General features: G+C 37.4%; 1 protein-coding gene across 5 annotated transcripts in view; it reads right to left on the bottom strand.

The window, feature by feature from the left end:
- Positions 1-6,757: 6,757 nt before the first annotated feature.
- The window catches only part of FAM151B (family with sequence similarity 151 member B), a 48,664-nt gene continuing 30,880 nt past the window's right edge, over positions 6,758-24,541 (bottom strand). For 2 of the 5 annotated variants that reach the window (XM_078004305.1, XM_028849278.2), the window contains 3 exons: positions 23,857-24,074; positions 21,585-21,720; positions 6,794-7,391 (listed from right to left, as the gene is read on the bottom strand). In XM_078004305.1, coding sequence (XP_077860431.1) covers positions 7,232-7,391; positions 21,585-21,720; positions 23,857-24,074 — 514 coding nt within the window. In that variant the 3' untranslated portion in view covers positions 6,794-7,231. 5 annotated transcript variants of the gene reach the window in all.

Raw genomic sequence — 24,541 nt, 5'->3', positions numbered from 1 at the left:
GGGCCCATTAGTGATGCTCAACATCACTAATGATCAGGAAAATGCATATCAAAACCACAATGCAATACCACCTCATTCCTGCAAACATGGCCATAATCAAAAAATCAAAAAATAACAGATGTTGGCGTGGTTGCAGTGAAAAGAGAACACTTCTACACTGCTGGTGGGAATGTAAACTAGTACAACCACTATGGAAAACAATGTGGAGAGTTCTTAAAGAACTAAAAGTAGAACTACCATTTGATCCAGCAATCCCACTACTGGGTATCTACCCAGAAGAAAAGTCATTATACAAAAAAGATACTTGCACATGCATATTTATAGCAGCACAATTCGCAATTGCAAAAATGTGGAACCAACTCAGATGCCCATCAATCAATTAGTGCATAGTAAACTGTTTTATATATATATGAGTGTGTGTGTGTATATATATGTATGAGAAATACTACTCAGCCATGAAAAGGAATGTGAATTAATGGCATTCACGGCAACCTGGAAGGGATTGGAAACTATTATTCTAAGTGAAATAACTCAGGAATGGAAAACCAAACATTGTATGTTCTCACTCATAAGTAGGAGCTAAGCTATGAGGATGCAAAGGCATAAGAATAATACAATGGACTTTGGGGACTCATGGAAAAGGTGGGAAAGGGGTGAGGGATAAAAGACTACAAATTGGGTTCAGTGTACACTGCTCGGGAGATAGGTGCACCAAAATCTCACAAATCACCACTAAAGAACTTACTCATGTAACCAAATACCACATATTTCCCAAAAACCTATGAAAATAAAAAATTAAAAAAGAAAAAAAGAAACTGGCAGGATTACATTTTTTTTTTTTTAAAGAGTATCTTAGAGTGAGTTCAGGGTCAGGCGGATAGGATTTTCATTTTTCTTTCCAAGTTGGTATGAAGTAACATCAAAGAGCCATTGAGAAATATAGCCACACCTGGCTCTTTTCCATCCTGATGGGGTCAGTGGTATTATCTTAACACTCTGTCACCCAACCTAAAAATACTAGACTCCTCCCTCTCCCCCATACTACTCATTCAACTACAAATTATTCCTTTTTAACCTTTACTTTTTCTTTTCTTTTCCTTTCTTTTTTTTTTTTTTTTTTTTTTTTTGAGATGGAGTCCCACTCTGTCACCCAGGCTGGAGTGCAGTGGTGCAATCTCGGCTCACTGCAACCTCTGCCTCCGGATTCAAGCAGTTCTTCTGCCTCAGCCTCCTGAGTAGCTGGGACTACAGGCGTGCGCTACCATGCCCAACTAATTTTTGTATTTTTAGTAGAGACGTGGTTTCACCATATTGGCCAGGCTGGTCTTGAACTCCTGACCTCGTGATCCACCTGCCTCAGCCTCCCAAAGCTCTGGGATTACAGGCGTGAGCCACCACGCCCGTCCATAACCTTTATTTCTTGAGCCTCTCCATCCCCTTTTGGTGTCTCCTTAATTCAGGCCTTCATCTTCTTTCACTTTGAGGATTCCAAATCTCCCAATCGATTTCCTCCTTCTCACCATCATAATCACTTTTCTAACATTTAAAACTGATAATAATGCTTCCCTAATTAAAGTAGTATAATAACTCCCACTCCCTAAGAAAAGCAGCCAACTCCTTACTACAGAAAATAAATCTGGTTCGTGTCTCACAGTGTCATGGCCCCAGAAACATTTCTGAGCAGGTTGATCAGGCTCTTTCCCGCGTGGCTCAGGTGCCTGGGTCTGAAAGGTCCTTCCCCTGTCAGTCTACCCGGTGAATCTTACTCATCTTTCAAGACACAGCTCGTGTTCCCTCCCAATTAAAACAGACGGCTGTCTCTTTGGGGACTACTCCACAAGCCATGTGTTATTCCATCAAAGGAGTTTTAGCAAATATTCAACTTATCATTTACAGGTCTCTCTCCCAAGACTAGATTACTGTAAGCTCCATTTCTGAATTACATAGGGACAACTATGGAATTATTTGCACAGCCTCAGCATATCAGACATTGTTTAGATGCCTGCCCCTTCGCTCCCCCATCTACCCCCCAAGTCCCTACTGAGCTGTGACGTCTTGACATGAGATTCCGTCATGAAAGATACAGGTGGCTGGACAAGCTGGTTCCCCAGACCAAAGGCTGATGGATATAAAGAGGTAATTACTATGAAGAGTAAGAGTAACATTGATGTGGAACACTAGGACACTGGAGCCCAAGCTCCTGCTGCTTAGGTCTGGGAGCTCCCTTGGATCTTGCCCTAAATAACAAGGTCAGAGATACAGCATGTGTCTATATATTGACTAGGTACTTAATTTTCTTTGTAATTATAGAAAAAACAAACAAAAACAAAACAAAACAAAACAAAACCCATGACCCCAACTCCAACAAAGAAGCAAATTAAAAACTGTTCCAAATTACTTTTAATCATTTCCCACTGGATAAGTACATACCTGGCTAATTAACAAATTATACCACTCACAGGACAATAAGCCACTCTATTAAAAGCCTTTGAATTTTTGAACAATTGATTTTCTTATTAAAGTCTCTTCTGGAATTAGGATTGCTCTGCCAGTCTTGGGAAATAGCCTTTGGATGCTATGTGATCTCAACATCACTATATTAGACATCAACTTAGAGGGGACAAATAGGTGGCACTTAACCATTATGTTGTGCATTTGAACTTCTTTGCAAAAACTTTCTATACATACAAAGATATACACTTTTATTACATTATATATATGTTTTTTTTTTTTTTTTTGAGATGGAGTCTCACACTGTCACCCAGGCTGGAGTGTAATGGTGTGATCTCTGCTCACTGCAACCTCAACCTCCTGGGTTCAAGTGATTCTCCTGCCTCAGCCTCCTCAGCAGCTGGGATTACAGGTGCCCGCCACCACGCCCAGCTAATTTTTTTGTATTTTTAGTAGAGACAGGGTTTCACTATGATGACCAGGCTGGCCTTGAACTCTTGACCTTGTGATCTGCCCACCTTGGCCTCCTAAAGTGCTGGGATTACAGGCATGCGTTACCGTATCCAGCCATATATATGCTCTTTTACAACCTGCAGTATGCTGTAACATCTTCCCACGTTAATAAAGGTTGGGCCGGATGCAGTGGCTCATGCCTGTAATTTCAGCACTTTAGGAGGCCGAGGCGGGCAGATCAGCTGAGGTCAGGAGTTCGAGACCAGTCTGGTCAACACAGTGAAACCCCATCTCTACTAAAAGTACAAAAAAATTAGCTGGTTGTAGTGGCACATGCCTGTAATCTCAGCTATTCAGGAGGCTGAGGCAGAAGAATTGCTTGAACCTGGGAGGTGGAGGTTGCAGTGAGCTGAGATCGCTCCACTGCACTCCCGTCTGGGCAACAGAGTGAGACACTGTCTCAAAAAAAAATGAAAAACTAAAAAAAGTCAAACTTTCAGTTTCTGCATAGTATTCTATTGGATTTCTGTACATCAAGGCCTTTAAAAATATTATTGAAAATGGATATATAATTTACATACAGTAAAATGCACAAATATTAAATGTTACAACTCAATGTTTTTTGCCTTGCCTATGTACACATCAAAATAACCACCCCCCAGAACAAGATACAGAACATTTTCAACACCCAAAAAAGTTCCAACATGCTCCATCCCAGACAAAACCCCACAGAACCACATAGGTTACTACTATTCTGACTTCTAGCACCATATATTAGTTTTTACTATTCTTGAAATTCATATAAATGGATCCAGATAATATGTATTCATTTGTGCCTGCTTTTTTTTTTTTTTTTGCATGATGTTGTTAATAATCATCTTTATTGTTATATCAGTTCAAACCGTTTCAGTGCTGTGTAGTAATTTCATTGTATGAATCTACCATTATTTATAAATTCTCTTACTGATGAAAATTGGGGTTGTTTCCAGTTTTTTGCTATTAAGGATAAAGTTTTTATGAACATTCTTTTACAAGTCTTTTAAAGCAAACATATAAGCACTTTTCTCTTGAGTATATGGCTATAGATAGAGTGGCTGGGTCTTAAGGTAGAGATATACTTATCTTTATTAGAAACTCCCAAACTGTTTTCCTTTTTTTCCTAAAAGGTGTTTTTAGTCCTTATAATATTAACCTTTCTGGTAGGTATGTACTGGCATTTACTGTGGCTTAAACTTGGCTTTCCTGAATAAGTAATGCTGTTGAATTCCTTTTCATATTCTTTTGGCCATTTGAATTATTTTGTGTGTGAAGTATCTGTTCAAGTCTTTTGCCCATTTTTAGTCAGTTTTTTGGGATTTTTTCTTATAGTTTACAGGAGTAATACACACTTTGTCAGATATGTGTCAATGGTGTCTTTTCTGAGAAGTTTTAAGTTTTGATAAAGTCCATTTATCAACGTTTCCTTTTATGGCTAGTGTTTTCTGGGTTACAAGAAACCTACGCCTACCCCAAAGTCCTGAAAACATTCTCTCTTATTCTCTTCTAAATGCATTAAGGTTTTAGCTTTGACATTTTGGCCTAAGATCCATCTCAAATTATTTCTATATGGCATAAGGTAGGGACCAAGGTTATTTTTTCCCATATGGATAGCTATTAAAATTTTACTTTTCAACAGAATACATTTTATAATTCTCTTATGTGTTTTTGTTCCTGACAACAGTTTAAAATATACCTTTAAATATTAATCTAAGTGAGGCTGGATCCCCGCCCTTTGGTAGGCCAAGGCGGACAGATCCCATGAGGCCAGGAGTTCCAGACCAGCCTGGCCGACATGGCAAAACCCTGTCTACTAAAAATTCAAAAATTAGCCAGGCATGATGGCACAGTCCTGTAATCCCAACTACTTGGGAGGCTGAGGGATGAAAATCACTTGAACCCGGGAGGTGGAGGTTGCAGTGAGCCGAGATTGTGCCACTGCACTCCAGTCTGGGTGACAGAGTGAGACTCTGTCTCAAAAAAAAAAATTAATCTAAGTGATATCAGGCTTATAGATTTCTCAATATATAATTTTATACCATAATACTAATATTTTAAAAAATATTATCAAAGGTAGGACAATTACGTAGTAAAAATAATATTCCGGACAAGTGAGTTTTACTTCGAACTTCAACAAAAGGCAGTTTATTTATAAATTCACTTGTCTTTAGTAATGCATGGTCTTTGTAGAAAATTCATAAATTACTTTTTTACTATAATTTTAAAAATTATTTTCTATAGCAGTTGTTGAAATTTTATAATGAAATTGCACCTTTTGTCTTTGGCAAACAGCCATGGATAGTAAAGTTTTAGGTTATGTATGATTTGACAAGAAGGATTCCATTTGACTAGAGCTGAATTTTCAAGTGGAAATACTACAATTGCCTTTAAGTATTTGCAGGTCTACAGTGTTTCATGTTGTATCTCTTAGTGCTATCCATCTATAATGAACATGATCACAGGATAAGTCTAAAAGAAGAGTAACTTGGCTGAGCATTCGCTATGTCATTGAGCTAGATGTCTCTATTACATGAATCTCACATAATCCTCACAACAACCCTTCCCCCACCTCTGTTTTATAGACAAGTGAGCCTGGAGTCAATGGCATTAAAGATTTCCCAAAGTCTATGGCTAGTACGGGATAGAGGTGGGGCTGTCAAGAAAACCTGTCTGATTTCAAAACCCAAGCTCTTTTCTCTATATAGAACTACCTTATTCTCTAGGAGAAAAACGGTTAACAAAAGGCAAATTACATATTTTACGACATTCACTAGTAAATTACTTGTTAATAAATCAACGCAGCAACATATTTTTCTGGATGTTTTTCTCAGGACTATGCCAGACACTGTAAAAGATACTTAAGCATGAACCTTTGCCATAAAGGAATCTACAGCCTAGCTGAGGAGACATAGTTAACATGCACGCGTCAATTAGTGAACATAACTAAATAGTTAAGATTAATGGTTAAAGTAGGATTTAGAAACCATTGATGTTGAATAAATTTTTTAAATGAGTAACTGTGTTGGAGCACAGCAAATTGACTTTTAGGTGGGACTGCATTATGAAGGGTCTTGAAAGACGAAAACTGAGTAAAATTGAGTTTAAGCCCTTGAAGGTTTTTGATTTGGCATAAAGAAAGAGGTATTTAAGAAAGTTTTGGCTGGGCGTGGTGGCTCACACCGGCAATCCAGCACTTTGGGAGGCCAAGGTGGGTGGATCACCTGAAGTCAGGAGTTTGAGACCAGCCTGGCCAACATGGTGAAACCCCATCTCTACTAAAAATACAAAAATTAGCTGGGTGTGGTGGCGCACAACTGTCTGTAGTCCCAGCTACTCAGGGGGCTGAACCCAGGAGACAGAGGTTGCAGTGAGCCAAGATCGCACCACTGCACTCCGGCCTGGGCAACAGAGCAAGACTCTGTCTCAAAAAAAACAAAAAAACAAACAAACAAAAAAAACACCCAATAATAATAATAAAATAAAACAAAAAAAGAAAAAGAAAAGAAAGTTTTGTTTAGCAGAAAAATCAGGTTATCTCTGAGTAGAGTGTGAGCAATGAGCCATGAAAAAAGTATTTCATAAAATTCTACTAGTAGAACAAGGACCTGAATGAAGGTGGTGGCAGTAAGAAACTTGGAAAACAAATGATATATTACAAAGACTAAAACTGCTCTCCAATAGTATATTGTTCACTATAAATCAGATACTATAGAAATAAGAAATACAAAAAAATATTTAGCCACTAGCATGCTTCCCAATGACATGGAAATTCTAGATCTAATAGTTTCAGGAAATGGATTAATCTTGATATAAGACAGCTGCTCACCCCTGTGAAAATTAAACACACTTTAAAAGCTCTCTTCCTTTTTTATTATCTCTGAAAAAAAAACAGTTTTCTAGGAAAAAAGGAAAAGAGAGTACCATATTTTTCATAATCTCTGTAATGCAAGTGCCAAGCACATGTGGTTTATACCTGTTTTATAACATGTGGATTCTGCCAATCATCTTTAGTTTATCAAAACTATTTTTTATAAAGGGGTGTAGAGTATCATTTTCCTGAATTATTATTAGACTAGGCCACGTGTGGAAATAACTCTCTTCTTTCCAAATCTTTTATGTAAGTGCATTATTATAAGGACATATGCCCACAGAGTAAGCACACAGTAAACGTTTCTTGATTAGATGACTTGGAACGTAAACGAATAACCATAATTTATATGGTAATTAATTCAGACCAATGGAGAGGATTATGAAACCAAAACACAGGAAATAATTGAGGAGAATCTTCTTCTTAGAGATTAACTTTGATTCCAATAGCTTGTTTAAATTCATGGTTTTGTGGTTCCAAGATGTCATAGAAAACTTGTTTTTTGTCAAAATGGTCTCTAATGTAAAGTAAATCTTCAATGGAATAGTTATCATTTTTTCCAGTCCAAATAGTCAGGCTGTACCTGCATTGAAATAAAACAGAATTATATAGTTAAAAGTGGAAGAAAGTGATGACTCATTCCAATAAGCCTAAAAATACTTTCATTTATCTCTAACTCAAATTCACTCAGACGAAAAAATTAATCAGCAACGGTGTAACTGTACTTTCATATTCCATTCTTTCATGAAGAGGGACTAGAGACAAAAAACATTCATACTGCTGTTGTCTAAATGACATAACTGCTCTATCTGAATTGCAAGAATGTTAAATGGACTAAGAAACCAGACGGGTGGCATGGGAAATGGGTCTAATTTTGGAAAAAGGAATAGAAGAGATTGTGTTGCTGATGGAGGAATCTGTAACCTGGGTTTGTTCAGGAGCCTCGTCAGAGTGAAAAGCACAATGGGAAGGGATTGTGAAGAGACACAAATGTCACTGATATCTACAACACTCAGAGTCATGTATGGAGGCCCTGCTGTTTCTTTTGGAGGTTTTTGTATGAGATACAAGAATGCCAAGAGATACCACTAAGAATGACAAATAGAATACATTTAGATCTTTATCTGATGAGCTGAAAACCAACAACCTATGTAAATTCATTATGGATGTAAGAATATGCTCAGAATGTTCATGTTACTTAAACTGTATACTTTCATTTCTTCTGGTGACACTACTACTGTTGCATTCAAGTCTAGGGAAATGCAAAGCTGTTAAGCAGTTTCATATTTATATTCCCTGTAAGCTTGTCAGAATCCAGGGAAAAATTTCCAAAGCATTTTTTCTGCTAATGATAAGGAAGAACTGCCTAACCAAGGCATATTTTCCTGTCATATTGACATATTCCTGCCCTTATAGGATGGTGACACCATTCTGGAAATGCAACAGAGGAAAGCAATTTGGATATTGCCCCACAGCAGTATCATATTACAAACCAAAAAGAATTTTAAACTATAGCTCAGGGACACAGAAAATGAAAAATGAAAATTAGTTCTGAAACCTACATTTTTTGCTAAAATGGAATCTTTATTACTTTATCTGGGCACCACGGTGACAAATCTTATGAAAAGACATGGTTATGATCATTTAGGTAAAAAGAAGAGCTTCCCAGTATTATTTTGCCTCTTTTAATATTCACTTAATTCTATTTAGACTGAAATGGAAAAACCATTGCCTGAGGGTATCTTAAATTGTATTCATTGATATTAATTCTCAAACTTCATTTTTTAACCTTCTTTATTGTGAAATAACACACATAGAAAAAAGTACATAAAACATAAATATAAATTTTATCAGATTATTATAAAGTGAACTCCAGTGCAAATAGAACATGACCAGCAGTTGAGGAAGCACCTTGGTGTTACTGCTCTATCACAATCTCCTCTCCTTTCAAGTCTCCATGATCTTTAAGATTGTTAAGTATATGACAGAGAAGGAAACAGGAACTATTACAGAGTGAAGTAGGCTGAGGAGATGTGATAACTAAATTCAATGCATGTTCTTGGAGGGTTTTCCGGATCAGAAGAGGAAAAGAGGTATTGTTGCAATGGTTGGCAGAATCTGAATGGGGTCTGTGGACTGGATGGTACTGTTGTACCAATGCTGACTTCCTGACTGGGAGGCTGCATGATGGTAATACAGAAGCTGTCCTTCGGGGTGGTATCCTCTGGAGTACTTACGGATAACGAGGCTCATGCAGAAAAACATAAACAGAAAATTATATATGTATAGAGAAATAATGGACAAATGCAGGAAAATGTTCACAACTGGGGAATCTGGGTGAAGGAAATGTGGTAGTTTTTGCAACTTTTCTGTAAATTTAAAACTTTTGAAAAATAATCATAAATCACTCCTAGAAAAGACAGTAAAAAAAAAAGAAAAAAATAAAAGGCAGGGCGCGGTGTCTCATGCCTGTAATCCCAGCACTTTGGGAGGCCGAGGCGGGCCAATTGCCTGAGCTCAGGGGCTTGAGACCACCCTGGGTAACACGGTGAAACCAAGTCTCTACTAAAACACAAAAAATTAGCTGGGCGTGGTGGCGCGTGCCTGTAGTCCCATTAACTTGGGAGGCTGAGGCACGGGAATCGCTTGAGACTTGGAGGTGGAGGTTCCAGTGAGCCGAGATAGTGCCACTGCACTCCAGCTTGGGCTACAGAGTTAGACTCTGTCTCAAAAAAAGAAAACAAACAAACAAACAAACAAAAAAACAGTAAAAAACCAAAACTCCATTAAGTTACTTTTCAAATAAAGGATAAAGCAAAGTTATTCAAAGCAAACAAAAAGAAAATGTGAATTGAGGTTAAAAAAAATCATTAAATAAGACCAAGAACACCATGGTAAAGGTATAATTCTTAATGAAGAGAAAATAGATATGAATGTGTACACAACATATAGCATATCATAAACATTTAAAAAGCAAAAACTATGAAGGTAGATGAGGAAATAGACAAAAATACTTTAAGAGTTAGAGATGACATATATTTGTACATATGAAAACATTTATAATAAGGTTATTCATGAAAACAATGTAATATAAAACATTAGAAATAGGCCAAATGCCCATCAAAATGAGGCTTGTTAAGTCAATTATAGTACATACATACATATCATGCACCTAGGAAAGAAAATCAAGAAAGTTTACTTCAGAAAGAGCTCCACGATGTATTGTTAAGTTAAAAAAAAAAAAAAAAGAGGAAGGAAAAGAAAAAAAAAAGCAAAGAAAAGAACAGAATCAAGAAGCAAGGTGTATGACATACTATCTTTTGTTTTAAAAATGAGGGGGGCCAGGCGGGGTGGCCCACGCCTGTAATCCCAGCAGTTTGGGAGGCTGAGGTAGTGGACCACTTGAGGTCAGGCAATCAAGACCAGCCTGGCCAATGTGGCGAAACCTTGTCTCCACTAAAGATAAAAAAAAAAAAATAGCTGGGTATGGTGGCAGGTGCCTGCAAACCCAGCTCCTAGGGAGGCTGAGACATGAGAATCACTTGAACCCAGGAAGCAGAGGTTGCAGTGAGCCAAGATCCTGCCACTGCACTCCAGTCTGGGCAACAGAGCAAGACTCCATCTCAAATAAATAAATAAATAAGTAAATAAATAAAATAGGCTGAGTGTGGTGGCTCACGCCTGTAATCTCAGGACTTTGGGAGGCAGAGGTGGGTGGATCATGAAGTCAAGAGATCAAGACCATCCTGGCCAACATGGTGAAACCCTGTCTCCACTAAAAATACAAAAAATTAGCTGAATATGGTGGCGCCCACCTGTAGTCCCAGCTACTCGGGAGGCTGAGGCAGGAGAATCACTTGAATCTGGGAGATAGAGGTTGCAATGACCCAAGATTGCACCACTGAACTCCAGTCTGGTGACAGAGTGAGATTCCGTCTCAAAAACAAAACAAACAAAACAAAACAAAAAAATGGCCGGGCACGGTGGCTCAAGCCTGTAATCCCAGCACTTTGGGAGGCTGAGACGGGCGGATCACGAGGTCAGGAGATCGAGACCATCCTGGCTAACGTGGTGAAACCCCGTCTCTACTAAAAAAATACAAAAAACTAGCCGGGCGAGGTGGCGGGCGCCTGTAGTCCCAGCTAGAGATCTGGCCACTGCACTCCAGCCTGGGCAACAGAGCGAGACTCCATCTCAAAAAAAAAAAAAATTAATAATAAAGATAAAAGTAAAAAGGAGGGGAAATTAAGAAGTTATATTTACACTTACTCTTATATGTATAAAGAAACTAACTATTGTAGTTAGTGACATTGGGCAGGAAGACTGGGTGGATGAGAGAAAGGCTTTTCACAGTGTAAGTCTTTATTCCATTAAGCTTTTGAATTAATTTTTTTGTTTGAAAAATTAAATTTAAAATACTTTTAAAAGAAAAAAAGTAACACACAAAACACTTAAATAAAATAACATTAATAATGTTTTATTAATGTATGACAGAAACTGGTACTTTTACTCCAATAACCATTCTCCTTTTTCTTTCTAACAAACTCCTGAATTCTAACCAGACACAAGGTTGTACAAAATAAAATCTACATTTCCCAGCTTTACCTGTAACTAAGTACAGGTACATAACTGAGTTATAGCCAATGTGTTATTACAGGAAGACATGTAACATGAGTAAAACTGCAGAATAGGAGCTTTTATCCCTTGTCTACCCTACTGAAACACTGATTTTTTTTTTCTTTTCTTTTTTTTTTTTTTTTTTGAGACAGAGTCTCGCTTTGTCACCCAGGCTGGAGTGCAGTGGCACAATCTCGGCTCACTGCAAGCTCCATCTCCCAGGTTCACGCCATTCTCCTGCCTCAGCCTCCCAAGTAGCTGGGACTACAGGCGCCCACAGCCACCGCCCGGCTAATTTTTTTTGTATTCTTTTTAGTAGAGACGGGGTTTCACCATGTTAGCCAGGATGGTCTTGATCTCCTGACCTTGTGATCCACCCGCCTCAGCCTCCCAAAGTGCTGGGATTACACGCATGAGCCACTGTGCCTGGCCGAAACACTGATTTTGACAACAACTCATGGTTAAAAGTACCTTTGTGGGAACCCAGGAGTCCAGTGGAAAGACTCCGCTACTACATTGGAGTATACACACACACAAAATCTGGAATAGACACATTGAGGAAGGTAAAACTTTTCACTTTACCCACATTACCCCTCCTCTAAGGCAGGACAGTTCAGTGCCAACAAAGATCTCCTTGGCCTGTGTGTTCTCCTACGAGGAAACGTAAGAGTGAAGTAAGCACCTAGCTTCACTACCCATGTGGGATGCTGCTCTTCCTCTCACCCCACCCAGAACGCTGAAGGGATCAGCAAGGTTGATTAGTCCAGGAGCAACAGGAATTGGAAAATGGGCAGAGGCTCACTTACTTTTAATTTTAGTGGGTAGATAGTAGGTATATATATTTATGGGGTACATGAGATTTTTGATACAGGCATGTACTACGTAATGATCACTTGAAAAACGGGGTTCCCATCCCCTCAGATATTTAACAGTTCAATTATACTCTTTTAGTTATGTTTACATGTACAATTAAATGAACTATAGTCACCCTGTTGTGCTATCACATATTAGGCCTTATTCATTCAAACTATTTTTTCATGCTCATTAGCCATTCACACCCCCCCCTCCCAACACCCACCACCACTACCTATCCCAGCCTCTGGTAAACCACCCTCCTACTCCCCATCTCCATGGGTTCAACTGCTCCAATTTTTAGAACCCACAAATAAATAAGAACATGAGATGTTTATCTTTCTGTGTCTGGTTTATTTCACTTAGCATAATGATCTCCAGTTCCATCCATGTTGTTGTAAATGACAGGATCTCATTCTTTTTTATGGCTGAGATCTTATATATTCCATTGTGTATAAGTACCATATATATATTTTAATCTATTCATCTGTTGATGAACACTTTGGTTGCTTTCAAATCTGGGGTATTGGGAACAGTGCTGCAACAAACATGGAAGTAAAGCTATCTCTCCAATATACTGATTTCTTTTGTTTACATACCAGGCAGTGAGATTGCTGGATCGTACGGTAGCTCTATGTATAGTTTTTTCCTCAAAAAACTAAAACCTGGCTGGGCATGGTGGCTTATGCCTGTAATCCCAGCACTTTGGGAGGCCAAGGTGGGCGGATAGCCTGAGGTCAGGAGTTTGAGACCAGCCTGACCAGGGTGGTGAAACGCTGTCTCTACTAAAAATATGAAAAAAAAAAATTAACTGGGCATGGTGGCAGGCACCTGTAATTCCAGCCACTTGGGAAGCTGAGGCAGGAGAATCGCTTGAACCTGGGAGGCAGAGCTTGCAGTGAGCCGAGATCGTGCCATTGCACTCTAGCCTGAGCAACCCAGTGAGACTCCATCTCAAACAAAACAAAACAAAACAAAACAAAACAAAACAAAACAAAAAACAAAAAAAAAACCCCTGAAATCCTCGTACCAACAGCACACCAGGGTTCCCTTTTCTCCACATCCCTGCCAGCATTTACTGCCTGTCTTTTGGATAAAAGCCATTTTAATTGGGGTGTGATGATATCTTATCATAATTTTGATTTGCATTTCCCTGATAATCAATGATGTTGAGCACCTTTTCATATGCCTGTTTGCCATTTGTGTGTCTTTTTTTGAGAAATGTCTATTCAAATCTTTCACCCATTTAAAAATCAGATTAGATTTTTTTCCAGTAGTTTGTGCTACTTACATATTCTAGTTATTAATCCCTTGTTAGATGGGTAGTTTGCAAAAGTTTTCTCCCATTCTGTACATTGTTTCTTCACTTTGTTGACCATTTCCTTTGCTGTACAGAAGCTTTATGAGTTGATGTGATCCCATTTGTCCATTTTTGCTTTGGCTACCTTGCTTGCGGGGTATTACTAAAGAAATCTTTGCCAAGACCAATGTCTTGAAGGGTTTCCCCAATGTTTTATTGTAGTAGTTTCATAGTTTGAGGTCTTAGATTTAAGTCTTTAATCCATTTTGATTTCATTTTGGTATATAGTAGGAGAGAGGGGTCTAGTTTCATTCTTCTGCGTATGGCTATCTAGTTTTCCCTGCACCATTTACTGAAAAGACTCATTTCCCCAGTGTATGTTCCTGGCAGCTTTGTGAGAACACTGTAGGTGTGTGCATTTGTTTCTGGGTTCTCAATTCTGTCCCATTGGTCTCTGTGTCTGTTTTTATGCCAGTACCATGCTGTTTTGGTTACTATAGCTCTGTAGTATAATTTGAAGTCAGATAAATGTGATTCTTCCAGTTTTGTTCATTTTGCTTAGGATAACTTTGGCTATTCTGGGTCTTTGTGGTTCCCTATACATTTTAGGATTTTTTTTATATTTCTGTGAAGAATGTCATTGGAATTTTGATAAGACTGCATTGAATCTGTAGATTGCTTTAGGTAGTATGGATATTTTAACAATATTAATTCTTCCAATCCATGAACATGGAATATCTCTCCATTTTGGGGTGTCCTCTTCAATTTCTTGTATCAGTGTTTTATAGTTTTAATTATAGAGATCTTTTACTTCTTTGGTTAGCTTCTAGGTATTTAATTTTATTTGTGGCTATTCTAAGTGGGATCACTTTTCTCATTTCTTTTTTAATTGTTCACTGTTGGTGTATAGAAATGTTAGTAATTTTTGTATGCTGATTTTGTATCCTGCAACTTTACTGAATTTATCAGTTCTAATAGTTTTTTTCTGTGGAGTCTTTAGGTTTTTCCAAATATAAGATCATATCATCTGAAAACAAGGATAATTTGATGTCTTCCTTTACAATTTGGATGTCCTTTATATATCTTTCTTGGCTGACTGTTCTACCTATGACTTCTATTACTATGTTAAATAACAATGGTGAAACTGGGCATCCTTGTTTTCTTCCTGGTCTTAGAGAAAAGGCTTTCAGATTTATCCCACTTAGCATAATACTAGCTGTGGGTCTGTTGTACATAGCTTTTATTATGTTAAGGCATGCTCCTTCCATACCCAGTTTTTTGTGGGTTTTTATCACGAAGGGATGTTGAATTTTACCCAATGTTTTTTCAGCATCAATTGAAATGATCATATGGTTTTTGTCCTTTATTCTGTTGATACGATGTATCACAGTGATTGATTTACATGTGTTGAACCATTCTTGCATCCCTCGGATAAATCCCACTTCGTCATGATGAATGATCTTTTTAATGTATTGGTGAATTCAGGTTGCTAGTATTTTGCTGAGGATTTTTGCATCAATGTTCATCAGTAATATTGACCTGTAGTTTTTGTTTGTTTGTTTTTTAAATATGTCTTTGTTTTTCGTATCAGGGTAATGCTGGCCTTGTAGAATAAGTTTAGAAGTATTCCCTCCTCCTCTATTTTTTGGATAGTTTGAATAGGACTGATGTTATCTCTCTTTAAACGTTTGGTAGAATTCAACAGTAAAGCCATCGGGTCCCAGGGTTTTCTTTACTGAAAGACTTTTTAAGGCTTCAATCTCATTACTTGTTATTGGTCTGTTCAGGTTTTAGATCTCTTCATGGTTCAGTATTGGTTGGTTGTATGACTCTAGGGATTTGTTCATTTCTTCTAGATTTTCCAGTTTATTGGCATATAGTTGCTCATAGTAGTCACTAATAATTCTCCGGATTTCCGCAGTATCAACTGTAATGTCTCCTTTTTCGTATCTGATTTTATTTATTTGGATTCTCTATTTTTTCTTAGTCTGGCTAGAGCTAAAGATTTGTCAGTTTTCTTTAACTTTTCAAAAAGCCAACTTTTTGTTTCACTGATCTTTTGTACTGTTTTCTTCATTTCAATTTCATTTATTTTTGCTTTTTTTTTTAATGGAGTCTTGCTCTGTTGCCCAGACTGGAGTGCAGCGGTATGATTTCGGCTCACTGCAATCTCTGCTGCCCAGGTTCAACTGATTCTCCTGCATCAGCCTCCCGAGTAGCTGGGATTACAGGTGTGTGCCACCACGCCCGGCTAATTTTTGTATTTTTAGTACAGACAGGGTTTCGCCTTGTTGGTCAGCCTGGTCTCAAACTCCTGACCTCAGGTAATTCACTGCCTTGGCCTCCCAAAGTGCTGGGATTACAGGAGTAAGCCACTGTGTCTGGCCTGATCTTTATTATTTATTTTCTTCTACTAATTTTGGGTTTGGTTTGCTCTTGCTTTTCTAGTTTTTAGCATGCACTGTTAGGTTATTTGAAGTTAAAAAAATTTTTGATATAGGCACTTATAGCTATAAATTTCCATCTTAGTATGGCTTTTGCTGCATCTGCTAGGTTTTGATATGTTGTGTTTCCATTATCATTTGTTTCAATAAATTTTTCAATTTCTTTATTAATTTCTTTATTGACCCACTGGTCATTCAGGAACATATTATTTAATTTCCATGTATTTGTGTAGTAATTTCCATGTATTTGAGACAGAGTCTTGCTCTGCCTCCCAGGCTGAAGTGCAGTGGCATGATCTCGGCTCACTGCAACCTCTGCCTCCCAGGTTCAAGCGATTCTCCTGCCTCAGCCTCCTGAGTAGCTGAGATTACAGATGTGCGCCACTACACCCAGCTAATTTTTGTATTTTTAGTAGAGATGGAGTTTCACTATGTTGACTAGGCTGGTCTCAAACTCCTGACCTCAAGGGATCCACCCACCTCGGCCTCCCAAAGTGCTAAGATTACAGGCCTGAGCCACTGTGCCCAGATGACCTAATGAAAAATTTCTCAGAAGGTATCACCATCTTAAAGCGATACATGACTGTACTTCTGTAGTATCTTTGCAGAATACTAAGCTGTTTTTAAAGGTAAGAATAAGATATGTTTGGGCACTATTAGCAATATTATGTAACACTGTTCTAGAGTTCTCAATGTTGACTACTGACATTTCAGTTAGATAATTCTTTACTGTGGGAGCTGTCCTGTGCCATGTAGGATGTCTAAAGCGGAATCCCTGGCCTTTACCACTAGTTGTTCAATAGAATCCCTGCCCCCCACCCCTCATCTTTTGGTGTGGCAATTAAAAACGTCCTCAGGCATTGTCTGCTGGAGAGCCAAATCACCACTACTGATAATACCTTGAGAATCACTACTCTAGAGGTATTAACCATCATAAAAAAGAAATTAGAGATACAAAAGTTGAAAAAAGTTAACATTATTTGAAGAGAATAAATTTTTTTGCTTAGAAAACTCAAGAAAATCAATTGAAAGACTATATATATATATTTTTAGACAGAGACCTGTTCAGCTGCACAGGCTGGAGTGCAGTGGTGAGATCTCGGCTCACTGCAACCACCGTCTCCCGAGTTCAAGCGATTCCCCCGTCTCAGCCTCCCAAGTAGCTGGAATTACAGGCACCTGCCATCATGCATGGCTATTTTTTTTTTTTTTTTTTTTGGATTTTAGTAAAGATGGAGTTTCACCATTTGGCCAAGCTGGTCTTGAACTCATGACCTCAGGTGATCCGCCCACCTTGGCTTCCCAAAGTACTAGGATTACAGGTATGAGACACTGTACCTGGCCCTGAAAGACTATTTTTTAAAATGCTAAGATAATTTAGGATATAGATTTGGACACAATATCTGTATCAGTATAGTTGACTCTTGAACAACACAGTTTAGAACTGAGTGAGTCCATTGATATACTGATTTTTTCAACCAAATGAGAATGGACATAGAGTATTTACAGGATTTGAAATGTGGGTATAAGGAGGTTGACTTTCTGTGTACTCAAGTCCCACAGGAACAGCTTGGGAACTTCAGAATGAGCCGATTTTGGTATATGCTGAGCATCCTTGAACCAATCCTCCACATATACTGACAGATGACTGTATACAGAATCTATAGCCTTCATATATATGTATATGCATTTTATATATATATACACACACACCCCAGTATAAAAATATAAATACTCCTAGTATATACAGGTCATCTAAATACACCTAGTATATGCCTTCATACACACACACACACACACACACACACACACACACACACACACACATATATATTTATGCATACAGGCACTGTTTCATCATAGAGGGCATTAGAAGTCTGTACTTTCTGGAGAAGCAGTTTTGGTGTTTAAAGACAAAAATAGTTATAAAACGCAGCATTAAGCAAAAAGCCTTAGAGGTTATTTTAGTTACTCTGGTGTATGTTTTTTTTCTTTCAACATTTGTGGGCTGGAACGGGAATGTGATGGTGTATGTCAGCTTCTACTTATGTGCATGTTGACACTCCCAGGGTTAGCAGAGGAACAAGACAGAATGAACCTACGCTCTAGATGACCGTTGGAGAAGAGCCTCTACTCTCCTGAGACCTTCCTGAGTCTGGACTGTTTGGAGAGAGGAATATAAACTTCTCTCCTGTTTGAGTTACTGTATTTTGAAATTTCTATAATAAAAACACTTAGCCTGTTCTTTGAACAGGTATGCTGTCAAAAACTGAAACTTCGCCATGGTTCATGGGTGTGATGGCAGAGTGGATTCACCAACTACTTAAATGAGAAGCAAAAAGGGATTGGCAGTTCATCATTCATTGAGTTCCCTGACACAGAAATATTGTGATAGTGTTTTATTTCAAATAGCTCTCTTGACATTGCAAGATTCATTCATGTACAATTGCTTGACTCAAAATGAGGTTCTTGTTTAAAGGTGGGATATTGCTGTCTTTTTAGAAGCATTCTTTCTCTAGAAGCTACTCCTCTTTGTAATATATTATTCGTATTACTAATTGCATTAGCACACATCACAAGGTGATTGAGGCGGTACTTGACACCACAGTAACAAAAATAACCTCTAAGCCTCTTTGCTTAATGCTGCCTTTTATAGCTATTTTTGTATTTAAACACCAAAACTACTTCTCCAGAAAGTACAGGCTTCTAATGCCCTCTATGATGAATCAGTGCCTGTATGCATTTGGTTTTTCCATTTAATAACTATTTATTAAATTCCTATGATGTGCTGGGCATTGTTTTAAATTCTGAAGATTTGTGGATAATCAAGATAAGCAAGGTTGCTGTCTTCATGTAATCTCACAAACATTAGATAAGAAAATTATTAGGAACAAAATTAAAACACCTGGGTCCACCATAGAGGCAATTCTAACCTTCAGTCTTTTAAAGTAGAACTGTATTATCCAGATTTTGTTATCTGAAACACTGTTATCGGCCTACATTGCTTTTACTATAAAAAGTAGTCTACATAAATACTTCAGTGCTAAGTTTTTAAAAAATAAATGTACTTTTCCTTCCTATCTCAAACAATATAAGAACCTCTAAGTCTGTAGAACTAATGATAATGTTCTGTAGTTTTTTTCTATGGAATAATTAGAAAAACAAGCAGACTCTAGAACTTTGGAGGATAAATATGATTCTCAAAACCAGTAAAATGAGAGTAAATAGGTATCTTTAAAAGATAACGAGTAGATGAACTTGCAGTTACACAGGATACTAAGTCTAGAGATCTAATGGACAGTATGAGGACTATAGTTAACACTGTTGTATTTGAAAAATTTGCTAAGAGAATAGATTTTAGGTGCTCTTATCACACACATGACTATGTGAAAATCAATGTGACATCATTAAAAATGAAACAAAATATACCCAAATGGAATATAGGCTGGTCTGAATTCTCTCATAAATGTGGCCATAGTCTTATGGTACTTGTGCACATGATTATCTGAGTATTATGTCTCCAAGAAAACAGAGTCCATCTATATTGTAAATGTTTCTCAAATGGGGGTAAGAAGATATATTCTAAAAAATTCTAGCGTTTTCCATGAGAATTGAAAATTTTAATTAAATGTAATGCTTTAATTTCAATAATAATCTTTAAAAAATTAATACAGTATGTTATTTGATTTCAGTGCACTTCTCTGACACTAATGAAAACAAACAAAACTAGAGGCAGAGTTAATAAATAGATGATGTGTTTGCAAAAAGAGAATGTCAAATAGCATCATGGGATACTTTAACAATGAGAGTTGCCCCATAATTGTTTGTAACTAAGAATCTGATTGGTATAGTGTCTGGTATCACCTAATATTCCTCTTTAAGCATAATGCTAGCAGCCACTGATTCAAACTACTCTAAGCTCAATTTATCTATAAATATTTTTACACATCAATTTTCCCACATGCAAATGGAATCATACTATACCTATCATTCTGCATCTTAATTTATTCAGTTAATGATATACCTTACAGATCATTCCATATTAAAACATAGGGTCTACTGCATTATCTGTAACATATAATATTCCATCATACGGGTGTACCATAATTTATTCCACAGTGTCTGACTGATAGATACTTAGAATGTTTCAAGTCTTTTATTACTACAAATGATGCTACCAGAATATCCCTGTACCTATGTCTCTGTGCTTATGTGAACTTCTATTAGTAAGACATGGTCTCAATAGTGAGATTCATGAGTATATGCCAAATTTCTCTCCAAGGAAATTACTGATCAGGTTACACTCCAGCCAAAAATGTATGATTGTCTGCTTTCACTACTCTCTGCAATATAGTGAATTATTAAACTGGGCCTATTTCTGGGTAATTTGTAAAAATCTTTTATTTGTCAGAATTCTTTACATTTCTCTGACATACACATTGGGGGCCTTTTTAGTAGCTGCTTTCCATTTTTATGGATTCAAATGTATCAAAATTCCTTTTACAGTTTCCGGGGTTTGTGCCTAAAGGTCTTCTCCATTCTGAAACTATATTTAAGGAATCATCCCTGTTTATTCTTTATGCATTTACTGCTTGATGTTCAAATCTTTAATTCATTGGGAATGTATTTTGGAGCAAGGAATAAGCAAAGGTGTCAGCATTGTTTTTCCTACATAGCCTGTTGTCCCAAAACCAGTTGTTGAACTTCTTGCTCCAAAGATCTGAAAAGTCAGCTTGTTTCTACACTAAGTTCCATGACAGATTCTGGACTTTTTCTTTTGTTCTACTGATTGACCTCTTAAAAGAAAACAAAATAATAAAAATTTTAATATCTGTACTTTTATAATCTATTTAAATATTCAATAGGTGGTCCAACTAATTTTTATTACATATTAAAACTTTTATATAAAAAAGATTTCTGAAAGTATTATTATTTTTGAGCCAGGGTCTCGCTCTGTCACCTAGGCTGGAGTACACTTGTATGATCTTGGCTCACTGAAGCCTCTACCTCCCGGGTTCAAGTGATGCTCCCACCTTAGCTTCCCGAATAGCTGAGACTACAGGCGCATGCCACCTTGCTCGGCTAATTTTTAATTTTTTTGTAAAGACAAGTTCTCACTAAATTGCCCAGGTTCATCTCAAACTCCTGGGCTCAAGAGATCCTCCTGCCTCAGCCTCCCAAAGTGCTGGGATTACAGGTGTGAGCCACCACATCTGGCTGATTTCTGAAATTATGATGAAATTAAAAAAGAAGCTAATTTATCCATTCATCACTTTTTGTGAATGTATAACATAATGAAAAAGACAGCTAACACTTACTGAGCACCTACTATGTACAAAAACTTTTGTGAGGAATAGGGGTAAAATATATGATGTTAAGTGAGTTAGGGTTCATCAAGGAGCTCCAATCTGGTGAGAGAGTCTGTGTGCTTATATCATCAGTTTTCATTTTTTCCATCTACCTTTCTCTCATACACACTGCCCTTAAATAATCAATTTTCATGCCCTTTCTATCTCTGTCTCTCATACACACTCACATACACATTTGTTAAACTATTACATACCTGCTTGATTGCTTTAACAGCCAAAGTAACTGAGAACAAGACTGCCTGACTAACGCTGCTCTGACAGGAAACGTTACGGGCTGACTTAGTTCATTACATATATATTCCATCTCTTTCACCATTGTCCAACTGTACCCTTAAAAGAAAAGAAAAAAATTTAACCTTACTGATTGAAATCTTGAAAGACAATTAAATAAAAGACTAAATTAACTACAATTAGGTAAAACCATAGATAATTCATAGGTAATTCATAATACTTTCCATTTGGATGCTAAGTGAATTAAAGTGCTACTTAATGCGAAAAAAAAATAAGTGGAAAATGGAGATAAAAAATCATTCCACAAGTGACCTAGAGCAAATTTAACAAAAAAATTAAGGAATTAAAAAGGTTTTACTCATCACTCAAGCATAAGAAAAGAAAATTTACACTACTAGATTTTATTTACTTTCAAGATTTTAAGGCTCTTCTTTTAGGTACACCTGCATCATTATTATTCTCTGTAAACTTGGATTTTCTATTTTTGTTAAATTTTCTTTTCCAAGAAAAGGTAGCTTTGGGGTATATACTAGCTATTTAAGTGATAGTTAACATCAAATCAATTTTCTTTTTGGCTTGCCCAAATTACCTGTACATTTTACTTAAAGTAGAAATAGTGGTTAAAAAAAAATTGACACTCTCTCTCTCTCTCTCTCTCTCTCTCTCTCTATATATATATATATATATATATACAAAAAATATATATTTAAATCGTGTTAAGACATTGTGGGGCCAGGCATGGTGGTTTATGCCTGTAATCCCAGCACTTTGGGAGGCCAAGGTGGGAGGATCGCTTGAGCCCAGGAGTTTGAAACCAGCCTGGGCAACTTAGTGAGACCTCATCTCTACAAAAAATTTAAAAATTAGCTGTGTGTGATGGTGTGTGCCTGTGGTCCCAGCTACTCTGGAGGCTGAGATGGGAGGATCGCTTGAGCCCAGGAGGTCAAAGCTGCAGTGAGCCATGATGGTACCACTGCACTCAGCCTGGGTGACAGAACCAGACCCTGTTTCTTAAAAAAGAAAAAGAAAAAAAAAAAGGCCAGGTGCAGTGGCTCATGCCTGTAATTCCAGCACTTTGGGATGCTGAGGTGGGCAGATCACTGGAGGTCAGGAGTTCAAGACCAGCCTGGCCAACATGGTGAAACCCCATCTCTACTAAAAAAAACACAAAAATAAGCTGGGCGTGGTAGCACACACCTGTAATCCCAGCTACTCAAGAGGCTGATGCACAAGAATCACTTGAACCCAGGAACCTGGGAGGTGGAGGTTGCAGTGAGCTGAGATCACATCACTGCACTCCAGCCTGGGCAACAGAGCAAGACTCTGTTTAAAAAAAAAAAAAACCACGTGGAAAACACACTTGTTTCTAAATAACTTCAAAAAAAAAGTATATATATGGACAGAGAATATACATCTTTATATATAAACTATATACACACATAATAAATAAATAAATACATATATATACACACACACACATTTTTTTTTTTTTGGGGACAGAGTCTCACTCTATTGTCCAGGTGGAGTGCAGTGGCACAATCTTGGCTCACTGCAACCTCCGCCTCCTGGGTTCAAGCGATTCTCCTGCCTCAGCCTCCTGAGTAGCTATAGCTGGGACTACAGGAACGCGCTACCATGCGTGGCTAACTTTTGTATTTTTAGTAGAGACGGGGTTTCGCCATGTTGGCCAGGTTGGTCTCGAACTCCTGACCTCAGGTGATCCGCCCACCTCAGCCTCCCAAAGTGTGGCGATTATAGGCAGGAGCCAACACGCCCAGCCAGAATATATCTATTTTAAGTAACTCTATACTCTATCAAAAGCAAGTTGTAAAAAATATTGGTCAGTCAGTAAAGGAACATTTTACAGAAATCTTAAGTGAATATGTTAGTTTAGCTGCTAATTTCCTGATAAAAAGAAGGGAAATATTCCACTTTCCTTTAAAATCTGGAAAATTATGTTTTTAAAAATTAGAAAAAGAGATTGCTAACAAAAGCTTTACTTATATGACTATAAATCTATGAACTCTCTTAAAATTTGCAGCATCACCAGTGAACATGGCATCTATCTGAAAGAGCAGACGGAAGGGTCTACACATACCTGAAGGGTCAGGCCTTTTTTTCCATTAGGCTCAGATGTTGTCGAATGGGTTTTGGGCTTTGTATTAAAGATAATATTTTTATACCTGGAGGATATTTTAATTTGACCAACAAGAAATACATTATTAGAATTATTACCTTCATTGACTTTCTCAGGATGCCATCCTGTTGTCCAACCCAGGGAAAACGTCACGTCTGGAAAGAAGAATGTCACGGTGTCTAAAAATGGTTTTGCATCTATTACTTTGCTATTTCCATTTGGACCAGGAAGAATATCGGCATTAATCCATACAGGGCGCTTCAGATGCCTCTTCACATTTTCCAAGAGCATCATGGATGGTTCTACAGCTGCCAGACTAAAAACATAATTTGTTGTCAATGAGAGATTCCTTAGGTAAAGTAAAAAGAAATTCTTTTAGACTAGTGGTCTTAATGTTCTCAAATTTGTAAGAAAAATACAATAATGTCTGGGTTAAATAAAATCAGAGATCACATAGCACCAGAGGGAAAAGCTAACATATGCCATATCTCTAAACATTGAATTGTGCTTATTATTCACGAATATACCTTAAACAGTCTATAAGTATATGAATAGTGGCACTACTCGTGGACAAAATAGAGGTTTCAAAACTCCATATTAGAATCACTTAGTGTGAAAACAGTTTTTAAAAAGACACAAATATTAACTTGTTAGAGAATGTATAAATAAGATAAATGAAATACTCTTAATAACCTGTAAATTCACATTTATGAAATACCCAAGTGGATCCAAGCTCTGTATCTCTAATTCAGGCTCATGACCCTGGAGAAAAAAAGTAGCTTC

The sequence above is a fragment of the Macaca mulatta genome, chromosome 6, assembly GCF_049350105.2.
Source record: "Macaca mulatta isolate MMU2019108-1 chromosome 6, T2T-MMU8v2.0, whole genome shotgun sequence".
Classification (NCBI taxonomy): domain Eukaryota; kingdom Metazoa; phylum Chordata; class Mammalia; order Primates; family Cercopithecidae; genus Macaca; species Macaca mulatta.
The sequence above is the reverse complement of the archived record's forward strand: the minus strand, read 5'-3'. Positions and strand labels throughout refer to the sequence as shown.